The 23,520-nt window shown below is 46.6% G+C and overlaps 1 protein-coding gene across 2 annotated transcripts in view; it reads left to right on the top strand.

Moving 5' to 3' along the window:
• The window catches only part of LOC144179644 (ATP-binding cassette sub-family G member 1-like), a 44,151-nt gene extending 20,863 nt beyond the window's left edge, over nt 1-23,288 (top strand). For both annotated transcript variants that reach the window (XM_077708077.1, XM_077708078.1), the window contains 4 exons: nt 6,748-6,916; nt 8,782-8,882; nt 19,421-19,576; nt 22,814-23,288. In XM_077708077.1, coding sequence (XP_077564203.1) covers nt 6,748-6,916; nt 8,782-8,882; nt 19,421-19,576; nt 22,814-23,170 — 783 coding nt within the window. In that variant the 3' untranslated portion in view covers nt 23,171-23,288. The remainder of the gene's footprint in view (nt 1-6,747; nt 6,917-8,781; nt 8,883-19,420; nt 19,577-22,813) is intronic.
• The last annotated feature ends 232 nt before the right edge of the window (nt 23,289-23,520 follow it).

The raw sequence follows: 23,520 nt of genomic DNA, 5'->3' as shown, positions 1-23,520 counted from the left end.
TGTGTGTGTGTGTGTGTGTGTGTGTGTGTGTGTGTGCGTGCGTGCGTGCGTGCGTGTGTGTGTGTGAGTGCGTGTGCGTGCCTGCGAGCACGCGCGTGTGCGGTGGTACTATGTACTTTGTGACCCCTGCACTTCATAACCAGTCTCCATGTTTTACCGTTTGTTTATCTGTGTGTCGCCCTGTCCTTTTTGTGTGCACCACCCAAGAAGGCCTAGTGCTGTTGGTGGGCACCACCCAATAAACAATAAACAATAAACAATAGGCAAATGTCAAGGCTACCATTGTGGCTGTAGCGACTTTTTTCTTCTATAGAACCAATTGTCAAACGTTTCCGGGGAAAGCAACCGTCGGAAGTGATAGAATGTTTGAAAGAAGGAGCGTGGAAATTGTAGGTTGCACTCTCAATGAAGAAGGGTGCTTCCGACGTAGAGAGACTGGAAAAGACTCGAATACTCAAAGTGTTGTAAATGTAGTTCGCACCGCCATTTCTGTGAGCTTGTCTAGTCGCTAGATACTCTGGGTGAACTAGCACCTTTCTTTCATGCGTTAGAGCTGCAGGTCACGGATGTTCAGGTGCCATTTATTAAGGAAGCCAACTTGTGTATGGAAATAAGAGCGGCACACAGAGCTACGAAACGTGCGATATTTTTGTTAGTTAAAGCAAAAAGGCATCTTTAATGCAACGAGACGAAGATATGGATGAAAGTGCGTGACCCCAGAACTCTATTAAAACAAACTCCTTGTGCGTTAAACTTGCAACCGAAAAGGTTTAGGAATGGTGGCAAACTTGACGCTATGAATAACCTGGGGCCCCATTCTCAACTCCACAAATTCTTCGTGAATTGCGAATTCGCGGGAAACTTTGTATGATTGGCTTTAAAAGTTTGGTCAGTGCTTCTGGCTGACAAAACGGCTGTGTTAGCCTTCATCATTTTGACGTTTCTTGACGTTTACTGGCACCAGTTCTAAAGTTTACCTTTTGTCTCACTTCTGAAGGTGCATATTTCTTAGCTGGCATTGAAGAACTAGACGAAATGCAACAGGTATGGCAACGTAGGCCTGTCTCTACTATGCGACAACAATATTGGCTTGTACACAGTGCCCTCTCTATGGTAGACAGAGATGACGCGGCGTAATATAAACAGTTGGCGGGGACGTAAACGTCACACATTGGCAGCTTCAGCACCCGTAAAAGTTTCGTAAGGTTACGTAACAGCTTGCAAATGGCGGCTGCCGTCGCCGTGAAATAGGGCAAAAAATTTCACTACCCTTAAGCGTCGTGAAATCCCCGTGAATTTGCAACAGGTGCAGTTTCGCGCGACGCGCGGTTTTAGGGTGTTTTTTAGCAAAAGAATTATAGTTCTCTCTCTTTACAAGTCAGGAATAACCGAGCATGAAAACAACGTCCCGTTTTTTTGTAACGTTCAGCAATAGCACAGCAAATATTTGCTTGGCGTGACAGGAACACTAGAGGGCAGTGCAAGCCTCTCCATTACAAATAACCGAACGCATTGCATTTTTCCATACTCCTCTTAGTAAGCTGGTGGGTCACATTATCGAATTCCAGAGAAACAAAACAAAGGAGACTCACTGTTTTATTCATTACTGCGCTGATTGAGTTCCAGCTTGACGAATGATCGAATCGGCGGCTTCAGTACGCTCTGCGCTTATTTGACGTAGTGTTTGGGTGTCTTTACCGCGTCATGCAACCGATGGTCACGGCAGTGTTTTTCTGTTATCGCACCATAAGCTTGCAGCATAGCAGCAGACAATAGCGTGGCGGCGGTGATAGTCGGGAAGGTGATAACGCAACAAAGCTTGCGCTGAAGCGGAGAACTGATCGATTGATTGTAGGGTTTAACGCGCCGACGCAACGCAGGCGATGAGGCGCGCCGTAGTGGAGGGCTCCGGATTAATTTTGACCACCTGGGGATCTTTAACGTGCGCCGAAATCTTGTACACACGGTCGTTTTTGCTTTTCACCTCCATCAGAAAAGCGGCCGCCGCGGCCGGGAATCGAACCCACGACCTCGTGCTCAACAGCGCAACGCCTTAGCCACTGAGCCACCGCGGCGGGTACTGAAGCGGAAAACTCAAGTATATTACTAAAAGAGATTGAAAGAAATAGATACGGCTAAAAAGATTGTGAAATGTTCTTTAGCTTAACACACGCCTTTCGCTTGCTTTTGGATCAACAATACTTTATTGCCTTGGGCCGTTGTTTTTCTTGCAGGCTGAGCTGGCGTCTTAATTTTTATAATGCATGATAAGTGTTTTTATATAATTTATGTACAATATCTGATAATTTCGTAGTTATCTTTGTAAGCTAAGCGTCAAATTACACTGCATATGATCAGAGCTATATGGGCACACGTGACTGGTTGCTTACGTTTTGCTAACGCAAAAAAAAAAAAAACATTACGGATTCAAGGATAATTCACGAAGTCGAGAATGGAGCTCCAAGGTTACAATTGCTGTTTCAGCTATGCATATCTGCACCGGTACACAGCTGGTTATGGGTAGCTTGTTGCACTGCTCAGTTGTTGTGGGCCATTTATTGCCTTGGGAACAGTTTTTTCCGCGATGCGGAGAACTATTTGCGGTTGTGATTTATTTATTGATTGATTGATTGATTGATTGATTGATTGATTGATTGATTGATTGATTGATTGGGAGGTTTGACGCGCCGACGCTACACAGTCGATAGGTGGGCTTCGGATTAATTTTGACTACCTGAGGATCAGGAGCGTAGCCAGGAGGAAGGGGGGGGGGCACACCGAACCCGTGCCCCCCCCCCCCCCCCCCCCCCCCTTCCGAAATGTTTCGTGCCAGGCTGGGGTGCGGTTCAAGTAGCCTAAAGAACCACCTGAAGTCGCGTGAAAGTGCGGAACCTGCAGTTTTAAGGACATTCTTGTTTATATAAAGCTGAAAACAAGAGCTACGTCAACGTCTGACACCTCTGCCCACTCCAGATGCTGTACATGTCAACATATACAGCCCGGCTGCATTTCGCGGCGGATACCCCGAGCTGCGCCGGGCACTTCCCGCGAGCCGATCGAGGCAGCCCCGCTGTTTCGCTGGCAGAACAGCACGGCCGGGAAATGGAGGAACAGCAGGAAAAGCCTCATATAGGCATACATGTGGTCTGGACTTTAGCGTGTCATTCCTTGTCTTTACACTGGTAGAAAGTGTAATAACAGGACAGTGCATGTCACTGTATTTTGTTCAGTCAACTATCAATCCTCGACATCTTTATTTTTCTACCAATAACGCATTTCATTGACTATTGCGGTTCCATAATTCCTGCTGTATGAAAAGCATTGCTCTCCCCATCTTGTATTTCCACCACATCAACAAAACTGCACAATTCTCTTTATTGCAGGGCTTTGTCTTTTTGTCCCTATTCCATTGTTTCCTTGACTTCCCTCTTGGTTAGAATCAGCATTCCGTATTTGCTTAACCGGAATTTTTCTGAAGCCATGTCTGTTCAATTTAACGGCTAGAAATAGAATGAAATTTAAGAAACGTGCAATAAGGAGGGTTTGTAACTGGGCTAGTTGATTTATTGCATAAAGTTGAACAGCGCAGGGACGGGGCTGAGTGCAGAGGCGACAGCGCCCGTGTTTGTCACCTCTGCACTCAGTCCCGTCCCTGCGCTGTTCAACTTCGTGCAACAAGCTCAGCATTCAACAGCAGTGCAGTAAGGTTTTCCGCTAAGCGTAAATTTACTATTCACGTTACTAGCACAAAAAAATAACGAAAAGGCGATTACTTAAGGACGAAGACGCACGTGTGTTAGCTTCACTTCCATAATATACGAATGCGCCGCACGTACAGTCCAGTGCGATTCGAAGGTTATCGCGGAAAAGGTACTCTTTCAAATGAAGCCCAAAGAACACCAGCTTTAGCAAACCTTCCATGCCACTGATGCAAGTTTCGTAATCGTCAGCGTAGATAAAAGGCAACCAAGTCTGTGCTTGATAACAACGAATGTTAAGCTTGAAACCTAAAGGGTGGCAAGTCAGTCGTGCGGGCCATTGTTGTAGCATGGAACAGCCAACATGGGAGAGAAGAGTGCGAAATCTTGATTTTCAAGGTTCTGAAACGAAACCGTAGTCAGGTAGCACGCTTGGTTGCTCGATGCTCGCGCGATAACCTTCAAATCGTGCTCGACTGTACCTCATAGCTGATAAGAAAACTTATTAGTCCCTTTCATAAAGGAAAATCTAAACACGCGAACCTTGATAGTAAACACCCAGTGTTGGCCTCCATTTCCGCTTGACGAAATTCGGGGACTGCGCGCTACTCACGAGCACACTCATGATCACGCTCACGACCGTGTGCCCGCATAACCGCCTGCTCTATGAACGAACGAATCACCCGTGGCCTACCCATAGACCGGTGAACGGGAATTTAGGTCGTCATAGTCATCATCATCTAAGTTCATTAAGGTGGGATTTACTGTTAGCGTTCAGCATACACAAATCGCATATTTAAGTCGGTTATTTCAAGATTCGTTTGAAAAACAACGCGAGCCTTGCCTACATATTTCCTCCTCCCATATTTTTGTCGACCGCGCCCCCCCCCCCCTCTCCCTGAGAAAAATCCCTGGCTACGCCCCTGCTGAGGATCGTTTACGTGCGCCGAAATCTCGTACACGTGAACACTTTCGCTTATCGCCCTATTTGTGGTTGTGCTGTACTTTTATCCTTGAGGGCGTTTAAAAAGGCAATTAAGACAAACTATTTCATTTAATTTGAGGAAACTTAGCACTGGTATGCCACTCAACGCAATTCCAGTTACGAAAGATGTTTTTTTTTTCAGAAAAAATACAAGCGTTTTAGATACATCCAAATTTTGCACTACATGATGTTGGATATGGCATTTTTAGTAGTCGAATTAAAAAAAAACAGTTATCAGTGTGTTAGGTTAACAGGTTTCGATTTAAGGGATACGATAAAAAAAAAACTAAAGGCACTTTTAAAAATGCACAGTAGTTTCTTGGCGGTGTGTATCGTTGGCGATAGGTGATCACACAAACAAATTTGGTGAGGCGTCATCAGGACCAAACAAGAAAGTGACCGGTGAAAGGTCACTTCCTGAGCTATTTTCATTGGTATCTAGCACAGTTGTTGAAAGTTTGCGTCGGAAGTTTGCGACAGTATTGTTATGTGGTCAACGCAGTCTTGAATAAACCAGATTGTGTTGTCTTCATGGCCCCTGTAAAGACTCTTAGAGTTGTCTTCATGGCCCCTATAAAAGCTCTTAGAAAAAAATAGTGTGCTTTGGGAAGGCCCGTGTTCAACTGCACCTTCAGTGGAAGCCTAATGTACTACAAGTTTTTATAGATGAAAGGCCGAGAAAGCAGATCCCGTTCGCATTTTTTCAGTTGAGCTTGCGAATGTTTCGTTCCGCCTTACAAATTTCTTTTAAGGTAAAACGATGCACTCTTAAAAAAAGGTCGTGGCAGTTACAAACAGAACACTAACCAGTTACGTGCCCCAGTATCCACTAGGCACTTAGTGCTTTTACTAACTGGCCACGCATAACCAAGTGAAAAGCCACGCGTGACAATGTGGATCGGCTGAGAGTGTAGCACAACATAGGCACATTCAACGCACACATGTCACACTTCGGCAACAAATAAATTGAGCAAGAAAACCAGGGGGGTGCATGAATAGAGCGAGTATCACTTATTCACCTTAGACATACATCTGCTCTTCTTGTTTTTATAGCGAGCAGTGGAAAGTCCTCTGATAGTCAGTGGGCTTGTCGCAAAAATCAAATGTATTAGCGATAATTATAGAATTCTGCATATTGATGTGAGTATATAAAAGTCAGGTCGTGGATTTGTAAAAAATTTTAATCGTGATTTGAAGTGCAAAAAGTGCTGTAGTTGTTATGTTCAATAATTCACAGAATTTCGTTACTCTCAGTGAAAGTTAGTATCAAACAAGCAGCAGTTACTAAGTAGGCGGTTTATACAAGTAATGATGGGCATTTAGGTTGCATACTTAGTGGCAGGACCTACGTACTGTTATGGGGGTAGTGAGGTTTGTAAGAAGTTAGTAAATACAAACCGTTACAATCTTTTTACTAGCATTTTTGTTGAGAGCGCGCTTTTTACTAAGACTGAGTTGAGTGATCTCTTACATTAGATCTCCAGCCACCAGTGGCATTGGTGGCTGGAAATCTTTTACATGCCTTCTAACTTTGCTTCCTACGCCTCCGACTGAATGACAGGTGCAGAGGTGGCGGGCCTAAGATATCTGTTAGGTACGCATGAAGAACCTGAAAAGAAACACACGCTTCCGGGTAATGTTATGCCTAGAAAACGTCATATAAAGACTGCTTTTCGTTTTCAATCATTGCTTCAATTAGCTTCTAAATGTTTCAATTCATACCCTGAAGGTCGCATTTTGTGTGCCAAGAAAAGCAAAAAAGAGCAAAGAAATTAAAATAAAGACAGCGAGGGAAATCGATAGAGACAATTTAAGACAGGGGTGAAAACTTCCATTTGTTCACTTTGCCACACCTTTAACAGCTGCTGGGGACAGAGAGTGAGAGCAGGGAGTGAGAGACCCACGAGGAACCTTACCTTGTGGGTGCTTATAGAGCACTCGAGGTGGGGGATCACGGGTAGAGTTCCTGAAAAATTCATGGTACAAGGCCGAAAACGGCCTTGTATTTGTGCCTCGCAGTGAAAATAACTGAATCACCCTGTACTTATCTTTTCACGGGAACAGACTGCCTCACTTCTGCGAATCGGCGTCAGCCTGTTCTTCGCACTGCTGCTGACCGGCATGTACTACGGTTCTGGCAACCGGGCTGCGCAAACACAGGACATTGCAACCATGTACATGCTCTCCATTGCCATGTTGATGTTTCAGTCCGTCGGCCCCAACGTTCTGACATGTAAGCAAAAAAAAAATTCCCGCGCCTTCCCGCGAGGGGAACACGAGTAAATGCAGAGCATTAGGGGTCGTTAACGCCGCGTAAAGTCGCGTTAGGGTGGGTAGTTGGGTCGTAGTTGCGTTGGTGTTGGTTTGGGGTAGAGAGAGGAGAGTAAAGTCGCGTTAGGGTGGAGCGAGCGTCAACCAAGGAAGGAAGGAGCAACGCAGTGACTGAAGCACGAGCGACCGCTAGCCGCTTTATATTTGCAGCGCGCGCCCTTCCATGCCCCACCGCGCTGCTATCATGCACCTGTTACGCCGAGACCGCGACGGAGCGAACGGGCTGACTACGACGCATGCGCGCGCCAGCTGCTGTTGAGAAAGAGGAGGGAAGGAGGAGAGGCGCACATGCTGCGGACGCGGAGCTGTGGACGCCGTCCGACGCAGGAAGAGGCGAGGCTAAGAAATGCTCTGCATTTAAAAGCCGCGCACTGCGCAGACAGCAAGTATGCTTGGGAGTCAATTAAGTGAACGTATTTCAAGAGGAAGAGGAAGGGGGGGGGGTGGGGAGGGAGTGGCGGAAAATCGCATCGTGACCCCCAGAACCAGCGTTTTATTTCGGCAAGATTATTATGTGTCAAGGAAAACTTCGGAAAGATTAGATTACATGCCACGCCTCAACAATTTTGGCGTGAATGAAATCATCGAATTCATATATTTAACAAATGGTACTGAGCATCCGCCAGGTAATCACCGTATGGAAGGTATACTGCTGAGAGGTGGGCAGTACAAAGAATAGCCAAGAAATGTAAGCGCGAACACAGCTATAGACACTTAAAGGGAGAGACAACTGATTTTTGTGGAGTGCATGTCCTCAAGCTCATATCATATAAGCCAGCGTTTTATATACTGGGGTAACCGCAAGGAATTTCGAAATGATGATGATGATGATGATTCCTATTGGTTTCCCCTTTGAAGCGGGGTGATGACATGTCATCTTACCGTAAAGGACTAATATAACCATGTTTTACACTCTTGGTTTAATACTAGCGCTGCTTAGGGCAGACAGTAAAGCTTATTAGGCCCGAAATACTTTCTTTTCCCTGTTACAGGTGGTAACTGTCCTAGGCATTATTCCCCTCTCTGCTTTTCGTCCACCAGCATTCTAATCTTATAATGAACAGGAGGAAATACTTTTAATTTTGTGATAAAATTTCCGAAGTCTGAAAAGTGGCGACATGAAGTGTCTAAAAGTGACACTACGTTCCGTGTCCGAATAACTCCTTCGTTTTCAATGCGTGATTCAAAAACCGCATGAAGGAATTGGAACGGTTGCGCATTATGCTTGTTTTTATTTTTGTTGCCGGGGGCACGTTTTTAATTAGCTCTTTTAATTTCACGTGCATTTAAAAGCGTATTGCTGCACGGCTCACTGCCATGCTTGCCAGCATTCCTTCTGCCGGGACAGGTATGGCTGGTTGATCTAAAAATTAAGATCCCGAAAGCTCTAGGGCGCTATCAGCAAAACCGTTTCGGGCCAAGGTGCTTTAAATGATGCCCTTTCGTTTGGGGTAAAGAAAATATATTCGACAAAAATCGGTTGTCTGTCCCTTTAAAGTTTGGTATTGCAAGTGTCCCGTTTTATTGCCTCTCATTTAGCCCGCGACTTCGCTCACACAAGAGCAGGCCTTTCACTGATGCAGTTGATGGTAAACGCACCCCAGCAACCACAACAATCAATTGTTAAATTGCCGTCCCTGTCCTGTAAAACGGCCTGCCGCTGTTATTGTTCATTGTGGTGTCTGTGCCTCGGTGACGTCTGTTTTTAATTAGCGTAGTCTAAAATACGATTAACTGCTTTAACCTTCACAAATGTTTTCCTTCCAGTTCCGCTGGATATCAGCGTTGTTTTGAGGGAACAGAGGAACTGTTGGTACAGTCCAAGCTTGTACTACGTGTCGAGGATAATCACAGAAGTGCCTCTTACGGTACGTACAAGAAAATGTCAGAATTTTCCAGAAGGTAGCACAGTTAGTTGTGAAATTTATAACAGTGGGCCGCAATAATATATTACGACCACGCTGAAACTCGATTATGATATCAAGAACAGGGAAATTGAAGCGGCTTTCACGCCAGGATTCGTTATTGCCTCTGTCATTACGTAAACTTTGCGAAAATAAGATAAGCAGTAATTTCTTCGCTCTAGACTACCGCAATAAAGTCCGTCATTTAAATGTTACCAAGGTACATCAACGGGCATGAAAAGAATTGGGGGTTGTGTCTGAAGCCGGGACAGGACTGTCAAAGATGACTCGGGGTATAAAGGTTTAACGGAGTGCTGAGAAATTTCAGAGCTTGCAAATAAAAGCTTCATTGTATGTGGAGGTATCTCCCAGGAAGTTTCAACCACACTGGTTCAGTGCGAAATATTTAATCAATTTTTATATTTACACACGCAAGAAAGGTCAGAACGGATACCCTTTCGACATTGGCATCAGTGTGATGCGTTGAGCGCTTTGCCCCGAACTGCCGGCATAAGGGCCTTCTTCACGTAGACAAGGTCGTGGATGCTGCTAGTTCCCGCTTCTCCGCTTTGTTGCTCACGTCACGATTTCGGGACTGCGTCATCCTGCCCGGGTGCGTGCGACAAGAAGGGACGTCATGAGCCCCCTTTTGTTATGGAGGCCTTCTGGGTGCTAGCTGCCGTTGAAACGGAGACTTACGGGAATAAATGAGGCTGCAAATAATCATTTACGCTGCGATAGACCATCCAATCTGCTATCCTTTGATTACTTGGCTGGTAGGCCCACATAGCAGCAGAAAAAAAAAAACTAACGCAGAAATTTTGTGTCAATACTTCTTAAAATTACCCGTCGATCGCAAACGGAAGAAAATGTGTATAAGCAGCGGTACATATTGATTAAGTGGTATGGGTAAAACATAATTTAGGCCACTCTTGTTTGAAGACGTGACTTAGCTATAAAAAACATAGTGTGAAAGGGCCTTCATCTGTAATGATTTTAAAGCAAAGCTTTCTATATTTCACTGATGGCGATGTAGTTGTGCCAAAACGCACTGCAAGAAAGCCATTTTTACCCAAGGGGCTTCCACAAAGGCACCTAAATCATACCACACACGTGTAGACAATGCCATGTCTTTACGCACAAAACATGATGTGGTCTAGCACAGAAAGACACATTCAGATTGTAATAGAATCGCTGACGATAATCATGAATGTTCCATAATCGCATTCGGCTCACTCAGCATTTCCCTTGATTTCATTGCGCGGGCGTTGGCTTTGGACTTCGGCTGAGTTGCAATGGACTTTGGCTTTGTACTCTGGCAGCTTGGAGTTTATACTTCGGGAACATAGATTTCGGACTTTCATTTGACTCAGCCTGCATGTAAAAAGCTTCGCTTTTAAGCATATTTTTCTTAAGAAAGGGGCTTTGATTTTTTACATTTTATTGCATAACATAAATGACTCATTGTCAGTGCCCTGTGCCGTTCGTGCGTAGCAGCAAACCAGCCTCTAAAATGGTCGATGGGGCAGCTTGCTTCTAAAATGGTCTTTCAGTTAAGGAAAATGCGGGACTGAATGGGAATTTAAACCAAAGTACCCGGAAGGCAAATTCAGCCAAATAATGTACTATATTGGGTTAATGGGTGACTAGACGTTGAAGATTGAACAGCTCACATTTTTAACAAGGACGAAGAAAATGTGTGACGAAGAAATTGTCAAGGAAAGTTCGCTGTTCAATTTTCAGAATCAATCCCGAATAACCGACGCTGGCTTTAAAAAGAAACGACGCAACCTGCGCTCATTGTCTTTAGCTGACGAGCGGGGGCCCTGGTAAATGCGTTTCGGCCTTTGACTTAGAAAGCACCGACTATGGGTGCATAGAGCTGGACGTTCAAGGAGTTTTGCGTTGCTCATAACGTAATTGGGCTTAACTTCGAGGTAACCACACGTTTAAGCTGAAAAACACAGGCATGACAACGTACCCACTAGGGTGGATTGGGTGACATTTCTAACTGGCGGCGTTTCGTTTCATAGTGCATGCAAACCATTGAATTCCCAACTAATGAGAAGTGCTGTGGTGTCTTTGCAGAAAAAAGGGCGCTGCAAGGTAACGAGGTGCGCGCACATCGGCTTTCGTTGAGCTTTGTAAGCTCAAAATTGGGCTTTGTAAGCCTTCAGTATTGAATAGATGAAATTATTCGTCCTATACAGAGTGAATCAAATTCTGCTAGGCAACAGCCTCGAGCACGCCCGGCCGCTCGGCAGTACATACAGTCGTACACAGCCTTAGCTGGAACATCAGATTGGACTTTAGCGCAGAATACCTCCGAAATTATAACTAAAAATTGTTCAAACAAATGTGTAGGACTTAAGCGCCCCATTAAACTTGAAATGAATGACGGCGTTGTCACTAAATTATCTTACACCAAAGCAAGAGGAACCAATACGTGTGTAAAGCGTTGCTCCAGCTAAGACAGTGAACGGCTGTACTACACCGTCATGCAGTCAAGCATGAACATCTTCGGCAGAAGCGAAACGTGGCCCTCGAGGTACACCGGAGATGAAGTAACGGAGCACATTAGCGCAGCGATGCAAGCCAACAGGCAGGCAGTCAAATCAACCGTAGAGCCCTTGCGGAATAAATCGATTTCAGTTCCTGAGTAACAGAGCCCAAATGATTACGCAACTAAGCCAATCTGCACACATAAAGGGGTGGCTCAGTGGCTAAGGCGTTGCACTGCTGAGAACGAGGTCGCGGGTTCGATTCCCGGCCGCGGCGGCCGCTTTTCTGATGGAGGCGAAAAGCAAAAACGCCCCTGTGTACGAGATTTCGGCGCACGTTAAAGATCCCCAGGTGGTCAAAACTAATCCGGAGCGCCCCACTACGGCGCAGGCCGCATCGCCTGCGTTGCGTCGGCGCGTTAAACCGTACACAATTAATCTGCACACATAAAACCCCTGGAAAGTGTCCCTCACCGATTCAGTCACCGGGCTTGAGATACAACCTGCAGCACAACTAGAAAAGGATCCTCACATAGCGAGACTCAATGAAGCACTCAGCAGTGTTCAATTAGCCGCTAATTTTTTGGCAACCACAACTCATCAGAAATGCTTAGGGGTCATTCGATTTGATGTTCAGGTTGGAAAAGTTATACGGACGCTATGAGGTCGATGGTCAGTAGATCCGTTTTCCTTTAGTAAGCCTGACTGTGAGCCGAGTGATCTGTGTAGCGGCCGATCGCTCACCAGCTTCGGAGGAGGCAGCTTGCGTGACGAAATTGAGAGGAACGGCAGAGTGGCAAGGAACGCAGCTGCCTCTATTAAGTCGTGTGACCAAGGTTATGACACCGAACACAAAGGCTGACCCATAGCGCGTGCACGGTAATTGAAGCCTAATGTTGTTTACCCTCTTATGTTGGTGTTCGGTGGAAAATAATGCTGCTCTATCTGAGTTACTTCCCAATGCAAAGAAGCATTTGTGACCACCCCTTCCCTGACAATGTTCCGTAGCGCAACAAAGGTAGCCCCAGAGGACAGGTACAGAGTTAAGCAACTCCAACTATAAAAGGCCGGTCCGACAGGAAACCGAAGCACAAGCTTTCGTGGGAGAAATTTTAAACCTTACCGTCAAAATCACTTGTCCAGCAAAACAATTGCGGGCGTCAGTTGTATTTAGTACTAGGAAGTTCGAGCCCACGAGATCAAACGGACAGAATTCGATAATTCAAGCCAAAAAAACGAGTGAAGTGTCTATTGCATGTTGGCAGTAGCTTGGCGACTGCAAAGCCCTAAAAAACAAAATCTTCCAGTCGTCAGGGTCCCTCCGATGTGCCGCTGACTTGGTATTAGGTTTCTATTAGTATGTAGGTGCAGCGTCATCCAAACAAGCATAGTTTCTTAACAACTTCTGCTGTGGAGCTATCTTTGACAGCTAGATAATTGAAAAGCGGGTATTGTGTATTTAGAGCAGAAATATTTTGTTTTTGAAGCAATCATTTTCAGTTTGCGGTTTCTATAGTGTCTATCAATCGCTTAGGTTGGCGCATGTAACCCCTCTGGAAGCTAGCGTCACCGCCCTTTATTCTGTTTTTGCAACTATTTGGCTATATAATAAAAACTTACACTTCACTCGGCACAGTTCGTGCCTAAACATTGGAAAATTTTGAATGAGGAGAGGTGCATGTTGTTTTCCTGATCCCTAAAGCCACTCTGGTGTGCACGCTGAGTCTCAGTGAAAACAATTCCTGGTACAGAGTAGTGGAGAACTCTTCCACCAATTCTAAAGAGTTTTAACGCAACTTTTTGAAAAAAAGTGTAGTAGCTGTATAGACTTTGTAATTGGCTGTTTCTTACTTACTCCACCTTGGAGAAGTTCCCCTATAATCTGGTCGATTAACACCTGTCCTTCCCTTCGAGTTGTTGATCAATTCGCTCTCGCGCTACAAATGACTAGCCTCCTGGTTAGCTCAGTTGGTAGAGTGACTGCTCCGGTTAAGCGGTGGTCCCGGGTTAGAATCCTGGACCAGGACGAATTTTTCTTCAACTGCGATGTTTCTGAGGAAGCTCTATAGCTTTCCTTTGTAGCCGTACGGCTGCATTCAGGTAGATGTTAAGCTTTCCTTGGTAGAAACTTACTCCACCTTGGGGATTTCCCCTAAATCTGGTCGATTAACAGGTGCCCTAAGTGTAAAATGCAAAAGTATCAAATCTTTTATTACGCGAAATTCCTGGGTCCAGTGTCTAGCTGGCCGAATAATGATCCGGAAATGGGCGACGGTGCAGCCGGACTAAAATTAAAGAAGAAAAAACTTGATGGTCTGGGATACGAACCCGTGCCTTCGGGAAGCGAGTCTAACCCAAATTCTCTGTGCCACACGACCTTTTTAGTTCCATGCTTGCGCTTTCCCCAATAGTGGGAAGGCCGCCGATCCGACGACGGCTGAAATCGTTTTAAAGGAGGTTTTAGCATTAACAATGTCTAGATACTCACTAACTGTGACGGCACGCACTCATGTGTTTTCTGTCATTTCTCTACTCTGAAATGTATTCGCCGAAGTACCTCCTTGTCGGCCGATAGTCTGCGTCACTATAGACAGCCAAGCGTGTTCGACAAAACGTTCTCCAACGTCTAAACAAAATGCCAGTACCACCAGAGGGGATTTCATTCTTCTTCAAACGCTCCACTTACACATTAATCACTAAGACCCGGGTGGAGGAAAAGGGTAGCTTGTTCCTTTGGGGTCGCACCGTAACACTGTACACCACCATAAACTATTGTCCATGTTTTAGATGCAAAGCAGCTTAAGGTCGAGCCTGTCCCCTCCGCCGTTGTGTGGGTGCCGTTGTGTGGCGTCCAACCCCCCCCCCCCCCCCTGCGCATGCCTGGCCAGGCACCGCTGATGATGATTGTGGCAGGATGCCCCAAGGGATTGGCCAACGAAAGATTCCATCACGAGATAGCTTCGCGTTCAACCACCGTCGTCATCTTCCCGTAGGGGAACTCTGAGTACCACACCTCACTGCGCATGCCTGGCCAGAAACCACTGATGATCATTGTGGCAGGATTCCCCTAGAGATTGGCCAACCAAAGAATCCATCACGAGATAGCTTCGCTTTTATGTGGTGGTGGTGGTGGTAAACTTTATTCACAACAAAGGTAGAAGAGGAGGGGGTGGAGTCAAGGGTGGAGTCCTATTTCCAGGACTTCAGTGGCGAAAACACCTAACTTGGCTCTTTCCAGCAGTTCTCGCTGGCTGGAGAGGTCCGAGCTGGACAGTGCCGCTTCCCAGGACTCTATTGATGTATTGTAGTTGTTCTGTTGCCATATGGTCGAGCAGTTCCATATAGTGTGGAAGAGTTCTGCCTTCTGATGGCATTTATGGCATTCTTCGTTATACTTATCCGGAAACATGAGTACTAATCTAGACTTATGTGGGTAGGTATTTGTCTGAATTTTCTTAAGATTTCTGGCCTCCTCTGCGTCTAGTAGAAGATGAGGTGTCGGCATTGTTTTTCTGGTTAGTCGGCATAACCGGGGTCGGTCGGTAGCCGCACTGTATGGAGGAAGGGCGTATGAATGCTCAGACTCCCCGCGGTCCATGATTTGCCTCGCGAGGGAGTCCGCTTTTTCATTTCCTTCCAGTCCCTGATGGGCCGGGGTCCATATTATTTCGTGTTTGCCTTTCGGTGTCAGAGGCATTATATTCTTTGCTGTTTTAGGAATTATTCCGCAAATTAGGTTTCTAATTGCTCTCGTGGAGTCAGTAATTATGGTGAGATTTTTCTTTTTGTGCTCGCCCCACCTTATGGCCATTAGGATGGCGGTGGTTTCGGCTTCTTGCATGTTCTGTTTGTTGCTCATTAGGAAGTCTAGGTGGTTTAACTGGTTTATTGAGTGGAGAGGTTGGAAGCGGATCTGCTCCCGGCTACTCCATTTCACCAATACAGGGTCGTAGACCCGGCTATACTATTCCACTGTGCACCACACTTTCGTGAGTGCTAAAAGTTGTCTGTAAAATGTCCTCCTGGGTTGGTGGTCCCTGAGTCACGACAAAAATCTAATATGTCACCTAATACTTTGTCACTATTCCTGTTGAGGTAAAAAACACATTCAGGGCACGAACAACCTTATTTTGAAGCCCCGCATCAGGCCATGGTCCTAGTAAAGATTCTAAACACACCACACGACGGTTCTCTAATGGGAGTTTGTGTAAAAGTTCACGTCTTTGCCGTGAGTATAATGGGCAGTCTAGCATCACGTGGGAAACATCTTCCTCGGGCGCTCCGCATGCGCAGGATGGTGAGGTTGCACAGTGAATTCGGTACAAAAACGACTTTGTATAAGCCACCCCGAGTCGCAAACGGTGAAGCAGAGTTTCTACATTTCGTGACAGCTTCACATTCACACGGAACTGTAAAGCTGGGTCTATTGCGTACAGCAATGACCGCTTCGTGTCTTCATCAAACCACGCCTCTGCAGACCGTTGCTCACTTAGTTTCCGTATGATGCTCCTTATATCATCAGCGAGGAGAGGAAGGGTGAGCTCGTCGCCGTCGTCGTGCCCCTGTTTGGCGAGTCTGTCGGCTGCCTCGTTGCCTTTTAGGCCACTGTGGCTGGGTACCCATTGGAAGTCTACGACATGCCCTTTATCACGGGCTGCTTGAAGATGTTCAGCAATCGTAAGGGTCATTATTCGGTACCCGTTTCTAGCCTGAACATTTGATAGGAGCAGAAGTGCTGGCTTAGAGTCTGAGCAGACAACCCACCTAGCACTTTGCTGCCTTGTGGCAATAAACTTGACAGCCTCCACAATGGCACAGAGTTCAGCAGTTGTCGAGGATGTTCTGTGTGACAATCGGAACATCTGCTGCACACCTAGTGCAGGCACTGCGAACGCGCAAGCGGAGCTACGTGTATTGCAAGATCCATCCGTGTACACATGTAGCTTGTCCGCGTGCGCGTTATACATATGCATCAACACTAACTGGACCAACGCCGGTACAGGAACATTTGCCTTCTTGTCGATACCTGGTATTCTAGCAGTGATGTTAGGCTGTGGAAGAAGCCAGGGAGGGCAGGTATAGAGCTTTCCTGTCGCAGTTGACTACCACCGCTGAGGCGTTGCCACGGCTGTTAGTTGCCGCGTCGGTGTAGACTGCGTCCGGGTCTTTGCCGTATGTCTTCCTTATGTATCTTGTTCGTGCTAGTCTTCTTCCTTTGTTGTATATGGGATTCATTTTTCGGGGAATCGGTGCAATTTTGAGGCTTGCTCTTTGTTGAGGAGAAAGTTCTATCGTTCTCTGTATGTACTCTGAGTGGACTGAGTACCCGGCTCTTCTCAGTATTTCTCTTCCAGTCTTGGTATTCAGTAGTCGTTTTTTCTGGGCTTCTAGGAGAGTCTCTGTGACCTCCCGAAAGGTGTTGCACACTCCCAACTTGTAGGATTTCTCATTTGAGGTGTATATGGGAAGGCCGAGAGCTGCCTTGTAGGCAGTTCTGATGAGTGCGTCGACCCTCTCATGTTGGTTTGCGTCGATGTGGTGGTACGGTAAGCTGTAAGTAATTCTACTCATGATTAATGCTTGCACCAGCTTGAGAGTGTATTCTTCTCTCATTCCTTTTCTTGTTCTTGTGATTCTTCGGATGACTCTAGCTAGTTGTTGTGTTGTTTTCTTTAGCTTGTCCAAGGTGGTGGTGGCCTTGTTGTCGTTTTGTATGTGCATGCCTAATATTCTTATCGTCGGTTTGAAGAGAATGTTTTGGTTGTCAATTACTATGCTTCCAGAGGGAATTTCCTCTTTGGAGGGTCTTATTCTAATGAGTTCAGTTTTTTCCGGGGCACATTTTAGGCCATTTCTTCGTATTGGTTCTTGTAGCTCGTTGATGGTTTCTTGTAGGATCAGTAGTTTTTCTGAGAGGGTTCCACTTTAGGTCCATATGGTGATGTCATCTGCGTAGATTGATTTGCCGATGTGTTCTTTCTCCTCTAATTTCTTGGCTATTTCAATCATTGTCAGGTTGAACAGCACTGGGGAGATGATGGCCCCTTGTGGAGTTCCCCTGTTAGGCATTTCGAAAGGTTCGGATCTAGTGTTTCCAATGCCAACCGTGGCTGTTCTGTTTGACAGGAAGTTTCTGATGTAATCATAAACTTTCTTGCCGCATCCTGCCTTTTCAGCGGCCTTGAATATTGCCTCATGCGATACGTAGTCAAATGCCCCTTTCAGATCCAGGGCTAATACAATTTGATCGTAGTCGTCATTGCGATTGAGGATGTCGTGTCTCAGCTGTAGAAAGGCATCTTGAGTGGATAGTTCACTGCGAAAACCAATCATACAGTGTGGAAACATGTTGTTTTCCTCCAAGTGTTTTCAACCACCATCGTCATCTTGCCGTAGGGGAATCCTGAGTAGTATGCGAGGTATTCTTCCTCTCTTCTCCGACGCTCCTCTCCTCTCCGGCATTCCTCCTCTCCTCTCGGAAGCTCCTCTCCTCTCCGGGATTGCGCAACGAATGGCAACAACTGCGGCTCCACGCTCGATAATGCGAAGCAGCTTAGGGTTATAGACGCGACGGTAGCCGCTGCATACTCCGCTGGGGGCGCCACTGTAGCTCCGCGGTATAAATGACGCGCGCGCGCGCTCCGCTCCCCTCATTCTCCTCCTGCAACGCCGCGATCGAACTGAAAACTAATGGGAACTTGAGTCGACCCCATGGCTGCTTTACATACTACTCAGGGTTCCCCTACAGGGAGATAGTGAATTTTTTGTACAGGGCACTCGTTACCTGGCTGTAGAAAATTAGGAGGGTATACCACTGGATATGGTAATGTCTGCACCACAGACGATTCGTGATTACAGCTGACAATGGTGGATCTAGTTAAGGCGTTGGGGCCTTCTATTAGGAAACATACGCTGGATGGTGGTGGTGCTGATGATGTTTATTGACGGGTGGGTCTAGCCTTGCGTGATATGCCGGATATTTCTCCCCCGACCAACACCTTCTTGCAGCTATATACGCGGGAAATCACCAAGACTCACTGAGACGTGGGTCACTTAAAAACCCGAGGATCAGGCGCAAAATCGCTCCTGGCTACACAATGTCCTATAGGATAAATGATATCATCCAAAGAGTCATGCGGAGCGGCTCTTCTCCGAAGTTCCTTAAACAAAGCTAACCTCTCCGTCGCATGCTCTCGGCAGTCCATAAGAAAATGTCTGGTAGAAATGTACTGCAGCCTGCAAGATTAAGCTGTGCACGCCTGTTACCCAAGAAAGCGCGTTTACGCTAATAATGCAAACGGCCTCTTAACTGGGGCACTTGGCCATGTCCCTAATTAATTTACCTGAGAAAAGAAAAACTCCAAAGGGTGTAAGATCAGGACGATGAAGATGAGCGAACGCGATTCTTAAATCTGTGATGGGTCCTTGGCAATGTACTCACGACACTGCGTCATGATTGTATAAAGGCCAAGCGAGCAAAATGAACAACACTTCGTTTTACCAGTCTTGGATACATTTTCGTAATGCGTAAACGAAGCACGATTCGGATCGCGAAGTATTTTCTGTATGGTGGTTTGTGGGAATTGTCTCAGAAATACGCGTATTACAGAGCGATTTTAATACAGAACTAGACACAAGTGCTTGTCTAATGGCACATCATACCCAATGCCCTTTAGTAATGGCCGCGCAATGCAGTAATTCCAAACGCAAACGATAGCAGTTGTAGAAGCGTTTATTGTGGGGGGAGGGCAGAAGATTCAATTGAGAGGGGAGTGGTAACGGGTATGGGTATGGTTAAGAAAGGGCAGTAATTGCTAGTCATAGTTGGAATGCTGAGTTCGAGGGCTGCGGAATATTTGACGCGACCAAACAGTAACGATAACGGCACTCAGTACGAACTGGTCTGCACGTATACTAAGAGGCTTCAGAACCTTATGTTTGTGCTAATTAATGCGCAAGGTGAGTAGGCCATTTGACGTTTTCCTGACTGTTCGTTTGCAGGTCTGCGTTCCTACTATCATGATGAGCATCGTGTACTGGACCACGTCTCAACCCATGGAGTTGTACAGAATCGCTACGGTCCTCCTTTTTAGTATATTGGTGTCCTCTGTGGGCCAAAGCCTCGCCTACGTTTGTTCCACAGCTTTCCGTCTTCAGGTAAGTACACAAGAGATAATGCCCACCACCCTTGCCAAGTTTCCATAACGGTCATTGCCTGCATGCACCGACCTACGCAAGGATGGAGCCGCGATGACTCCGTAATCTTTAACTTTATGGGTAGGACGGGAGTATCCTACAATTATTCTGTCGGAAGTGATGCAAAAAGCTCATCCAGCTTCGACATCTTCTGTAACGCTGAAAGGAAAATTTTGGAATGCCTTGGAGAAAGCAAGAAGAATGAAACAATCGGGAGGTTACGCAGACTAGCCCGCTGTACTCAGAAGTTTTCCTTTCTTTTAGATGTTGAGTGTGTTTTTTTTTACTTTTTATTTTGGTATCATGTTCTCCCCCCGTACCCCCTCCTTGTTTTGTGAGTATTGCTCCGTCTTTTCACAAACTGTTACCGTTAGCCAAAAGGTCGGGTTCGTTAATTTAACGGCTTTCACTTCTGGTTATTTGCACACTTCTCCATTTGATTAACAATATGTGATAACGTCTAGAACATTTCGAATGGGTTAGCCAAGAGAGACGCTTTAGCAGCAAGAGCTGTTTGGGGGACTTTCGGGAGGGGACGATGTAGTGTCAGATTACTGAGCAATGAGCACCCGCCGCTGCTAGTGGTTGGTTACCGAGGTTAACCGCTTACTTAATTAAAATTAGTGAAGAAAAAAAGCCCTGTTTCGGAAAGTGAGATGCCACCTCACGCTCTTGTTTACAGAGTTGCTTGCTGTATTAGAAAATCTCGCTATTCAAGCAGATTTTTCGCCCGCATACGGGCCCAGGGTGAGACGAGTGTTTCACTGCCCACATCAACAGATCCACCTTCTAATACAAAGTAAGGAAGAGGACTATCCATTTATTTATGCGTGAACGCATGCGGAGTGTTGAATCGGAAGCATATTAAAAGAAGAGTATCTCACACCGCGATTATTATTCGCGCTTTTGGCACTTGAGGGGAATCCTCGGTTTAGGGGGGAGGGGGTAGAGAACGTCCATAAAACTCCTAGCTTAGAGGCTTTAAAGCAGCAGGGTTTGTAGTTGGGCAAGTTGGTACATAACTTTAACAAAACAGCGCGAAGCACGGGACAAAGGGAAGATGAAGACTTCGTCTTCCCTTTGTCCCGTGCTTCGCGCTGTTTTGTTGAAGTTATTGTTAAAGGCTTTAAAGCTTCAACCCTACTGGTCCAACGCAAGAACATAAGACGTGCCTATTAATCTCGGCCCCTAAGCCAACGTTTTCAGTGTGGCTTTGTAGCTTTATCTGTCCAGTCGTTGAGGCTGTGTTGGAAGCACGGCCGGCTAATGGAAGTCTAGGGCTGTCCAACCAGCCGACATATGGGACAGCTTGCACCTCGTATAGTTTGGCGCCTTGTCGCTGGGAGGCGCTTTTACCAGTTGGCGGCCTCTGAGCCTTCAACCCAGCGTCCCGGATAATTGTGCGACTAGCGCCAAATCCTCCCCTGGTGAGCCTGGGCGGGCAAAAGTGTGTTGTAATTGCCATCGTCGCCGCCATCTTTAGCTTGGAGGCGTACTAATTGTCATGCCAACACAGCAGGGAGGCGCAGACCGGGGGAGGGGGGCTGATGCTTTCGTCCCCTTGCCTCTCCCCACCGCTTTGGTGCTGGCCGCGCCCCCTTCGCGCCGCCCGCTAGGCCTCGCCGAGACGGCGGGCAGCCATGCAGACGTACGCTGTTCGTACAGTAAGACGGCAGCCGAAATCGCACTTCAACACTTTATTCATGTCATGAAAATGCGACCGAGCACAAACGCAACGTGCAGCAATAAGCACTGATGCACGACACGACATAGGGACGGTTGGCATCAAACACGGCCACTGGGTTACGACACAGGCGAGCCCCGCGGTTTCTCAGCGCACCGCTGTTGTTCTGGCAGCAGCGGCGACCGTTATCCCATTGTCGCGCATGCGCGCCTCTTGTCGCGCCGGGAAGAGGCAGAGAAGGAAAAACAGTGAGATGAGGTGTGTTTTGCTTGTCCCGGGCCGCTGCCACTTCGAGCCGCTAAATCAAAGAGGAAATAGTAAAAAGTAACCTCGGACTGCTTTTACGCCCTGTTGCAGACAGCGGCGGAATCGCTGGGAGTTTGTCACACATTCTCTTATGGAGTGGTTGGCGGGGAATTTGCGCTTAGCGACATTCTAATCCAGTGATTTCGGTAACTGCGCGCCGTATGAAGCGATTGGGCATTATATTGATACGTTTTATATAGAATTCGCTCGAAAATGTGAAATTTATACCTCGGCCCTTTGAATTCAGTAAGACCAATTACCGTGGTAATCTGAGTTCCATGAAAAGAATGCTGAATAGCCTGAAAAGGGGAAGTTTGTGTTTAAAAGTTTGGGCATCCGCGTTTCAAGAAAACTGCTGCACATTTGAATTTTTACAGGAAGCGAATTTTATGGCAACAATCCAGTTCAACGTAGTACAGCACTGCCTTTGGTGAGCAGGCTCGCCCTTACAAACAGAGGGGATTGACTTTATTACAGTGTCAATTAACGCAATTGTGTAAGCAGAGATCCAAGACTACTTATCACAACAGAAGTCGGCATAGCGTTGTAATGAGCGGTTTGTAAGGAACCTACCCAAAGAAAAAAAGTTGGCTCCAATCCACGCAGTGAAGGTGGTTGGAAAGGTTTAAACGACACCCACAACAATTGCCCATACGACGTGACTTGAATTTCCACACGTGGCTCTACAAAGAGTCAAACCAGAGACTCTGGCGACCGTTACCTGGGGTTCGCGGGGGTGGCGTCCCGAACTTAGTAGCGTCGGCCACAGCTGGGCTAGAGCGGCGGACACCACCGCTCTACCCCGGCGATGCATCGCAAGAAGAAAACGGAGGAGCGTCTTTAAGGAGGGCGGCACGCGCGGCTACTGCATCATCTTTCTCACTGCCTCCCCTCACTCTCGTTTCATGCGTCGCCCCACCCCAAACAACTCCCTCCTCCTCCTTAGCCGCTGAATCAAAACCAGTGTCTCTCTCCCCGTTTCCACGTGTTCGATTACAGGTTCGATCCCTGGCGGCGCCTGTAGTTCTATTTAGCGTGGCTGGGAGTTTCTTGTGGTGCAGGCCACGACGAAACGTTGCCTGGTAGAGGTAGAAAACGTTGCTTTAAAACGGTGTTAAGTAAATTTGCGTTGTAGGAAAACAGCAACGTGCAAGTCACACTGTTCACATGGGTAAGCCGTTATTTATACGTGTATGTAATTTTTGCAGTTGGCGGTGTTCGTGGCCTTGCCGGCTGTAGCACCATGGATCCTATTCAGCGGGAGTTTCGTGCAACAACGCTACGTGTCCGCAGCCGTCTGGTGGTTCACGTACACTTCTCACGTGTACTACGGTCACCGTGCAATGATGTTTGCGGTGTTCGGTGGAGGTCGCGGGCAGCTCGAGTGCGACGAACGCGACGCAGGCATCGCCTGCCACCCTGTTGACGGGGAAGACGTACTCGACATGTTGCAAGCGCGGGACGTCAACCTGTCCGAGTACTTTAGCATCTTGCTCGCTATCGACCTTTCGCTCAAGCTAATCGCCTTTAGTTTGCTAAAGTGGAGGCTTTGGCGCAAGTACTAGTAAATTGAGTTTGTATTGGAATCATTTACAAATTTCCGAGGAAATGTTATTGAAAAGAAACTATATATTGAACCATTTCAGGGAAAAACAATAAATTAACATAGTGACAAATTCACTGAGGAAGTGTCAATTCTTCTCAAGATAACGGATGGATTTACGCCAGTGTCTCGTTATAAATAGAAAGATACGGGCATAAATACGGCGACAAACGTGCCAGCATTTGTTATCACGTTAGTACAAAGATTTCAGTGTAAAAACAAAAATGTCGAACAGGTCGCCTTCATCGTCTGTAACTCTCGAATTGCATTCGTCGGCGTCGTTCCTTTTCGGATAGATACTCCATTACCGTA

Source organism: Haemaphysalis longicornis, unplaced genomic scaffold (genome assembly GCF_048455015.1).
Source record: "Haemaphysalis longicornis isolate Haplotype H1 unplaced genomic scaffold, Haemaphysalis longicornis Haplotype H1 scaffold_4, whole genome shotgun sequence".
In the NCBI taxonomy this organism is placed as follows: domain Eukaryota; kingdom Metazoa; phylum Arthropoda; class Arachnida; order Ixodida; family Ixodidae; genus Haemaphysalis; species Haemaphysalis longicornis.
This window is presented reverse-complemented; position numbering and strand designations above follow the sequence as displayed.